Below are 9,690 nucleotides of genomic sequence, written 5' to 3'. Positions count from 1 at the left end.
GTTAAACGCTGTGGAGAATCTCAATTCCGAGAGGGGTGCTACCTCCAGCAGCAATGCTGATCCACCATTCGTCCAACAAGCCAATATCCTTCAGTCAGTGTCTTTAAGTCTGGTGGATACCTTTCCAGAACTGAACTTTTCAATGGCTACTGGAAGTGAACAACCACTGTTGCAAATAAGTCAGCAGCATTTACATAATCATCCGCCATTTGGAATGCTATCTCGTGTTCTGATAACTGTGGAGTACAACTACTATACTGCTTACATTATGATGAGAAGGTGGGAATCAGGTAGTTTGACAAGCCTTGATGATTTGTACATGGTATGCTTGAAATTTTCTGTTAGATCTCAGTACAAGTTTTGTCCAGGAATAGATCCTGAGAAATATGAAACTGAATACCGTGCTGTTATTGGTTTTCGTGTTAAGAGTGTCCGCCAGACGGAGTTTCCCTTTGCAAGAGTTGACTCGGTTAAATGTTTGCTGTGGTTTGAGTTGGCACCGAATGCTAAAGTCAGTGAAAAGGCCTCTACTGAAGTCCGTTGTGGATTCTGCAAGCGCTTGATATCAGACTTAGAGTGTCAGAAGAGGAGGAAAATATCCGAAAGTCCTTCAAGGAAAGTTAAACGACAAAGTGCATCATCCAGAGCAAGATTGTCATACATGTCTCCTGCCAGCCAACTGAAAAGGAGACAAAATGCCCAGTATGCACGTAATTCAACAGCTAGGAAATTGGCGAAGTATGCAGAAAATGAGGTCACGTTAAATGAGGAACAACACGACGAGATGTGTTCTATTGTTGAAAGAACTAAGGAGGATGATTTAGAAAAGTTGGTGAAGGAAGGAAATGAGCATGGTGTGGGAAATCTGATGAAAGAGATTTGGTTTACTGATAAAAAACGTCAATCTCAACAATTCGCTAATGATCAAGCAGCTAATGGTAAGTGTTGGTGTAGCTACATCCATAGCCTCTTACATTCTTTCTTGCAGCAACTAGTAACAGAGGAAACCGATGGAGCTTAATCACCATTAGAATGGGTAAGGGAATACTTCTATTGTGCATCTAAATGATAGTACTTTTGCAGCCCTGGCTATATACTTGAGAAGTCCTGCAGCATATGAGGCACTCAAGAGTTTTGATATCCTACAGCTTCCCTGCCAGTCAACATTAAAGGCTTACACTGGTGCTTTTATGCATGATCCTGGTGCCAGAAGTGACTGTATAGCAGATCAGGTGACTCACTATGTCGCCTTCAAAGAGCAGTCTGTTAAGGACGGAAAGCAAGAACCAAAGGCCGATGGAGTTTTAATTTTTGACGAGGTCAAGGTTGCTTGCCAAATGCTTTGGAACTCCAGAAGCAATGCATTGATGGGACTTGCAATGACGGCAAAAGACCAGGCTTCACTGAATGATGTTTACAAGCTTCTAACTGATCCAGTTGATTCCAAGCAAACATCTTATGTTTTACAGTTCCTTTGGCGTGACATAATTGGGCCATACTTCACATCATCTTCCACTGTTGATGCTAAATTTGTGATGTCGTGTGTTTTAGAAACAATCAGGTTGTTTCAATTCCATGGTTTTAAAACCAGTTTGGTAGTGTGTGATGGCGCATCTAGTAACATTTCAGCCATAAAGGCTTGTCATGGCTTCCATGGTGCTTATTCGCTTAATGAGCAACTGGAGGATAAACACAAGATTGAGCCTTGGACGATCAATCCTTTCAACCCGCCTCAAAGATTATTTTGGCTCATTTGCCCACCCCACCAGGTATATACATTGTGTTGGGTTGATGTATTCATACATGTCATTGTTTAGTTAAAGAACGTGATAAATGCGTTATTTTCATCCAAGGATGGTGGTACTAAAGAATTTAGGCGTGGTGACAGAGTCTCTTTTGGCTGGAACACAATCACTGATCTGTACAAGCGAGAGATAGCTAGGGTAGGCCAAGGATGTACTAGAATGGTGCCACGCTTAAGAGGCCCATTGCTTGCGAGATGCATGGACGAAGCTTAATGTTCATCCAGCCAAAATCATGCAGGTATCGTATATTATGTTGGTAAATAAATTATAAAAACATATTATGGTTAATTAACATTTACTTACCTTCCTTCTTTAGTAAGAGAATGTTTTGATGGAATTGTATGCTTACATACATCAAAATCCACCTCCAAATGATGCCAGTACTACATCTGAAACTCTGTCTTATTTGGAGGCATGCAACAAACTATTTGAGCAAGGATTTTTGAGCCATGATCGCATTCGCAGCATGGATTCCAAAGTTCTAAAGAATATACAAGACGGATATTCTTATTTTTCAAAGTGGCTTACTTCTATTTTAGATCAAGGTAAGCCGATACTACAATTTATTTTTATATCACAATGTTTTGTTTTTTCAGATCCCAGTTTCCAGCTTACTAGTGTTACTCAGAAATCCTTTTTGTCTTGGCAAAGTATGTGTACTGGTCCCTACATGCATACATACACCCCACTACACTACACACATGTATGCACACACACCGCTACGCACATTACACACTCACACATGCACATTATACACTACACACCCATTTCTTCACCTTGAATGTATAGCTTACTTTTTCCATTTTACATTTTTAGCCTGGGATTTGCTGCGTATAGATTTCTATGGTTTCAAAGCATTCTGCGAATGGTTTTTGACAGCATACCCAACATATTTTGTCTCACCACTACGGATATCTGGTTCTGCAGTGGAGAGCCTCTTTAGTCAATATAAACACATTGCCGGAGGTAAATTGGATGTTGTCAATTACACCACTGCTAGAGGTGCACATCTGATGAAGCAGATTGTTTCTGAGCACCACAGTGGTGCAGGCTACCGTGACCAGAGCATTTCCGTTGCAGAATTGGGACTAAAGAAAAAAGTTTATAACAAAACTGAAAGCAGTAACAGATCTTAACTATTGTAGTTGAATTAAACTGTTCATGTACTTATGTAGTTAATTTAGTTTCCAGTTTTGTGTGATGTATCAGTAAAGTTGTACGTAGGTTCACATCAACAGTAGACGCCAATCCTTTTTTTGCTGCAATCTGCTGCTTTGTTGATGAGATGAACTCCTGTATCCGCGTGTTGCATAACTTCCGCACTAGGACATCATACACTTTGTTAACTGCTATTTTAGAAATGGTACTGAAATTTGGTAATCGCTGTTCCAAAGCAGCTTGAAACATTTCTTGAATGTCTGAACGTGATGCAAGAATTTTGTGAGCGACCTATGAAAAAATTCACATTTGACAAAGTTAGGTATTTGGGAATGTAGCTCACCTGAACTAAATCAGAGCCATTTTCCTCTAACCCATTTGAATTGACCACTCCTTTCACACAATCATCAACAGCCTTCAAAAATGGTATAAAAGTGACATGGGGAAAGTACATAAATCCCTGATCTCGGTACTTTAAATATTCTGGAACGTTTGATTTATCTTTTGTATTGATAGCTTGTAGTACAACAATTTCTTGAGAAATACAATCCCTTTGCTCATCAGAACAGCTCCTGATTTGCTTATAATGCAACTTGAGCATGTCACATATAGCGGCTCCACCAAATCGATAATAAACATCATCGCCGTCTGTGTATTCTCTTGATGTTGCAACTGCATTTGTAGCTTTTAGTGATTCTTGGAAACTCATTACCCGTTCTAAAAGCACTCTGTAAATGGTTGATGATACTGTCATCATTACTGGGTTGCTCTTAGGAACTGGCACACTATTATTTGAACAGAAGTGCAACCAAGCATCCCTGGCATTGCTAACATAACATCCGGGTAGCTCTTTCAAATTAAGCACTGCAATATCATGCTCTTCACTCAACAGAAATGCACTACATTGGTTATACCAGCTTATTTGAAAATTCAACATCGGGTCTGACGTCTTCTTGCAGTCGACATACAATTCAGTAAAGCACTTATGATGACAAGATATCAGTGTAGCCAATAACTGTTCTCGAGTACACAGCACTTCTGCTAAACTCTTCAAGCTATCTGCCAGTAACTGCTGCTTTAAATCGTCCCTCACAGCAGCTGCCAGGATCGAGTCATTGGTTGAATCCAAATAATTTATCAACAACTTGCGTTCTTTGACATTCATTACTTTAGTCTTTCGCTTAGGAAGTGGCTCGTCCGATGTCTTAGTTCCCTTCTCGCATTCCCCTACTGTCGCGCCTTCACTTGAGGCTTCGCTACTAGCAGCTGCCACTTCTGTCTCTTTTATCACCGAAGACTTCTTTCTCTTCCTTGTCGCTTTCACTGGAGCAGGAATGGTTTCCTCTTCACGATGCACTAAAGAATCCTGTTTCCTGGAAGCGAGCCTCGAAGAGCGTCTGGTTTCACTTGTCGCCATTTTAAACAATTACGCTCCTGGGGCCTGCAGTTGTACACGGGTGCCGTTCTATCTTGTATTGAAAGTATATTAACGCCTTAGATACAATTGACGTCATTTCATTAACACTTGTCGGCTCTTTTTATGCAAAGCCATAAGACTTTACGGGCTCATATTTACTAGACTATAGTACAGTTAGACACTCTCCTCTCCATTATTTACTCTTGGTAATACATGTACAAAATTTGTGTTGCTGCTGCATACATATTTTACAAAAAAAAAAACTATGAATCAATGTATTGTACAGCCAGTTTGTTGACTTAGCTAGGCTAAATGCTTTGTTACAAGTGGTGTTGAGTCAGCACATATTGAATTATCAACTAGCTATTGCTAAAGTCTCTCTTGTGAATAGCAATAGATCAAAATTTACTCTCAAACTTTCCGTGTGCAGAACACTTTAATCACGTGACTTTCATTCCACTTTCTCCAGCCACTGCATCTCTACAGATTATAACCACGAAATGGCCATCTTATACTTAATATCGTACCTCCACTTCGCAAACATTACTTTCTTTTCTTCTCTTGGACGTGTAGTCAGTGTAGTGATCGCTTCTTCACAACATCGACAGTAACCCACAATCGATAATTTGGGTACATACTAGGTGCATGCTCTAGCTTACGCATGTGCATCGAGTCGATGTTTTGATGGGATCGAGACTTCAAGTAGTGATTAAATAGCTTCAGTAAGGAAAGTTAATGATACGACAATAATAATAACTATAATATTACATGTTATAAAGACTAATAATAATTAGTTGTAAAAAATTTGATCGACATAAATGGCCGACCAACAGCTGCATTGATCGGTCAACAGCATCGCTTGGTCGGAAAATGACCGAGGGCCAACCCTTATATTGTATTCTGTACATATAAAAAATTTTGATGTCTCCAGTTTCGTATATAGCTTAAGATAAAAAGTCGTGTCTCTGCTGTCTCATAATTTGTGGCTCAACATGTTATATAAAACAGGGATTTTACCTACTCAGAAGTATCATTAAATACCAATATAATATATAGAGCTTATCTGTCACAAATTGTGTTGCCTTACATCATTTCCTCTAGGAATTATAGAAATTCACATTTTGTGTCATATAATACTCTACCCAGCAATTGATTCCCCTATTCATGGTAAACATGATGGTAAAAATTTCAGCTCTGTACCTCCATCTGTTGGTAAGAAGTTAGAACCGTTTTTGTAACCTATTTTCCCTATACTTGCTGTACAAATTGATTTTTCTGTTGTTGTTACTTTGTAAGGCTGTAACTCCGAAAGTTATAGGCATATGAGGCTGAAACTTTGCCAGAGGGTACACTTGGCTAGGTAGATTGTAGTGTAATGATGATTAATTAGACTGTGACATAATATTGAATAATAAGTATGATGTAATCTTTTAGTATATAAGGCCAAGTTGAGTGTGGTTCGCTCTCTCTAGTTTTGTATTCATTACCCGCTATACTTTTGCTTTAATTCATGATTGCTAAATCAACTTGAAGGTCGTTGTCGCGCGGGTAAACCTTGTTACAAGTGGCGTAGTCGGCAGGATAGCGAGAACTAGAGAGCAATGTCGAAGTCAGAGGGCAAACCTGAAAGTAGGCCAGTAATAGTTCCGGACTGCTTCTCGGGAGAAGAGTCATATGAAGATTGGATGGACCAATTCGAGAGTATTGCGGAGATAAACTGTTGGGATGAAGAACAGAAGTTGAAGTGGCTGAAGGTTCGTCTTAAGGGGAGGGCTTTGATGGCTTACAAGAAGTTTTCTGTAACTGCTCGTGCAACGTTTAAGAATGCTAAGAAAGCTTTACAGGAAAGGTTTGAACCCGAAAGTCGTAAGGATCTGTATCTTGCAGAGTTTCAGACGCGATATAAGGCGAAAACTGAGAGTTGGCCAGACTTTGGTGAGGACTTGAGGGTTCTGGTAGACAAGGCATATCCTTCATTGGATGATGAAGCTCGGCAACAGCTAGCACTTCAAAGATATTTGTCTCAGCTAGATAACGAACAGGTGGCTTTTAGTGTGAAACAGAAGAAGCCAAGAACTATTGAGGCTGCTGTCAGTATTACTTTGGAATGTGAGTCTTTCTTAATTAAGTCCACTTCTGCGAGAGCTGGAGCAGTGGCACCAGTGCGTGTTGAATCAAATGATAGCACTTTGTTGGAAATGATGACACAGTTAATGGCCCGATTGGATAAGCTGGAGGAACAATCATCTAAACAAGTGGCTCCAAAGAGGAGGGTAGAGGAACCCCCATCAGACCGGGAGACAATAGCAAAGCAGAGTAGTGGTATGTTATAGATGTGGACAGGAAGGGCATTTTGCTAGGGGCTGTGCCCAGCCCAAGAAGTCCTCGAGTCAGGGAAACTGACAACCCTTGGGGAGGCCGCCCTGGCCCCAAGGGAAATGACAAGGGCATTTGAATTGTTTAACTTTGCTGTGTCAATTGTTAATCCTAGCATGTCTTTCTCAGTTACAGCCACAATAAATGGTAGTGCAGTGGTATTTTTGGTAGATTTGGGTTCTGCCCTGACTATACTCCGTAAGGACACTTGGGAGAAGTGTAAAGAATCTGGACAGAATTTAAGGCCATGGAATCAGAAGAGGCTTGTGGGTGCGGAGGGTAGTCAGTTGCGGGTGTTTGGATCTGCTGAAGTGACTGTGGATATTCAGGGTGAGAAATTTCAGCTGTCAGTTGTAGTTATTGAACCTTTAGTAACAGAGGCCATCCTTGGTTTGGATTTGCTGTCACAATGTACTGTTGATCTGTTACATAAACAATTAATTACAGGTGTTGGACATGTTGTCACCTTACATTGTCAACAACAGAACATGAAACTGACAGCTGACCTTGTTGATGTGTATCGGATTGAAGCTGACCCTGGTGGTAGTGATGCAACATCATTTATGTGTAGTAATGTTGAGTCATCCCAACATATTGAGTCACCCCAACAGGAGAGTAATGTCAAGTTGTTTCAACAAGATAGTTTAACCAGTGATGCAACATCATTTATGTGTAGTAATGTTGAGTCATCCCAACATATTGAGTCACCCCAACAGGAGAGTAATGTCAAGTTGTTTCAACAAGATAGTTTAACCTGCCACAATCAGGAGGTGGATGATCAGTCTGTGAAGTCTTCGTGTGTCTTCTCTGTTAAGGTACAAGATAATGTTAGAATTCCTAGCTACAGTGAAATGGAAATTTTAGCTTGTGTTAATTGGTGTACCCAGAATCTCAGCAGTTGTTGTGTTAGAGAGTAATTTAAGGAATTCTGATTTGTTTGTGGCAAGAGCACTGGTGAAAGGTGGTAGTTCTGTATTTATACGTCTGTTAAATCCAACAGGGAAGCCTGTAACTCTATATTCAGGAGCCAACGTGGCCACTTTGTCTGAAGCTGTTGAAATTGTTGATAATCACAAGTCAGTGAATGGTATTAATTTAGATAGTGGAATATCTGTCTCCACTGTGTCGCATGATATTGGCAAGGAATTGTCTGCTCTTGAAGATATTTTTCAGGAATTAGTGGAAAATACTTCATTAAGTGATAATGAGAAGCATCTTCTGTTTACACTTCTGATGGATTATGCAGATATATTTGCTGTGTCAAAGGATCAGCTGGGTCGTACGGATATTTTACAACACGAGATTGTTACCAAAAATGTTACACCTATTCGTCAAAGATTTCGTAGAATGTCACCACAACAGAAAGAGGAAATGCGCACACTTCTAAATGATATGTTGGAAAAGGAGATTATTAAACCTTCAAATAGTCCATGGGCCTCACCGATAGTTTTGGTTAAGAAAAAAGATGGCACTAGCCGCTTTTGCATTGACTATTGTCAACTTAACACCATCACAAGAAAGGATGCATATCCATTGCCACGAGTGGAGGATACTCTGGAAACTTTGTCTGGCTCACAATTGTTTAGCACTTTAGATTTGGCCAGCGGTTACTGGCAGGTAGAAGTGCAGCCAAAGGATAGAGAGAAGACTGCATTCATTACATCGGAAGGTTTGTATGAGTTTAATGTTCTTCCATTTGGGTTGTGTAATGGCCCGGCAACTTTTCAGCGTTTGATGAATATTTTGTTGGCTGGGATACAGTGGCATGATTGTTTAGTTTACCTTGATGATATTATTGTATTGGGCCGCACATATGATGAACATCTCCAGAATTTAATTAAAGTCTTTAACCGGCTCCGTGATGCTAATCTCAAGGTACAACTTAAGAAATGTTCATTTTGTAAGAAGGAGGTAAAGTTTTTGGGGCATATTGTTTCTCCAGAAGGTATTGCCACTGACCCTGAGAAGGTGTTAAAGGTGCTCCAGTGGCCAACACCATTAAATAAACAAGAGTTGCAGCAGTTTTTGGGCTTCGTTAATTGTGCTCAGATTTCAAGACCATTATACCAGCTTACTGAACGTAATCGCCCTTTTAATTGGACCATTCAGTGTCAGGAATCATTTGAGGCATTACGTAGGGCTTTGGTGTCTGCACCAGTACTTGTTTTTCCTGACTGTTGCAAGGCATTTATATTGGACACCGATGCTAGTAACCAAGGTGTTGGGGCAGTTCTTTCTCAGGAACACAATGGTGAAGAACATGTTGTGGCATATGCGAGTCGCTCTTTAACCAAGGCTGAGAGGAGGTATAGTGTTACCCGTAAGGAGTTGTTAGCAGTGGTTACATTTCTAAATCATTTTCGACCATATTTGCTGGGAAGGCAATTTAAATTGCGTACGGATCATGGCTCACTGGTGTGGATTAGGAACTTTAAAGAGCCAGAGGGTCAATTGGCTTGCTGGTTAGAACAGTTGGAAGAATTTGATTTTGAAATAGTGCATCGCAGAGGCAAGTTGCATAATAATGCGGATGCATTATCTCGCCTCCCTTGTGATCAGGATGTGGATGCTTTGGTTGATCAGATGGTAGCCACTACATTCCTGTCATCTACTTACACCTTTCAAGACCTGAGAAACCAGCAGTTGGAGGACAGCCTTGTGGGACCCTTTCTGAGAGCTAAGGAAGCTGGTAACTTGCCTACATCTGCTCATGGAGGACCGAAATGGAGAAAAATGATACAGCTTTGGGATCAGCTGTTGGTTAAGGATGGGATCTTATGTCGACTTTTTGAGAATGTGGCAGGTACCAATGCAGTGGCCCAATTGATTGTTCCTGATAGTCTCAAGAAAGAGATATTACATGGAGTACATGAAGATGTTGGTGGTGGGCACTTTGGGGTGGAGAAAACAGTTGCAAAGTTGAAGGAAAGATTT

General features: G+C 40.5%; 1 protein-coding gene across 1 annotated transcript; it reads right to left on the bottom strand.

The window, feature by feature from the left end:
- Positions 1–2,819: 2,819 nt before the first annotated feature.
- On the bottom strand, positions 2,820–4,380 carry LOC136245954 (uncharacterized). The gene is made up of 2 exons (XM_066037407.1): positions 3,307–4,380; positions 2,820–3,254 (listed from the first exon to the last, which is right to left on the bottom strand). Exons 1-2 carry the CDS (start codon positions 4,378–4,380, stop codon positions 2,973–2,975), a joined length of 1,356 nt encoding a protein of 451 aa, XP_065893479.1. The 3' UTR covers positions 2,820–2,972.
- Between the last annotated feature and the right edge of the window lie 5,310 nt (positions 4,381–9,690).

This window comes from Dysidea avara, chromosome 15, assembly GCF_963678975.1.
Source record: "Dysidea avara chromosome 15, odDysAvar1.4, whole genome shotgun sequence".
NCBI classification, from domain to species: Eukaryota; Metazoa; Porifera; class Demospongiae; order Dictyoceratida; family Dysideidae; genus Dysidea; species Dysidea avara.
The sequence above is the reverse complement of the archived record's forward strand: the minus strand, read 5'-3'. Positions and strand labels throughout refer to the sequence as shown.

Excerpts from the sequence above, each read along its gene's own strand:
- LOC136245954 (XM_066037407.1), bottom strand. The coding sequence starts at position 4,380 with ATGGCGACAAGTGAAACCAGACGCTCTTCGAGGCTCGCTTCCAGGAAA. Across the intron at positions 3,255-3,306 it reads ATGGCTCTGATTTAGTTCAG|GTCGCTCACAAAATTCTTGC; the intron begins GTGAGCTACATT and ends ATTTTTTCATAG.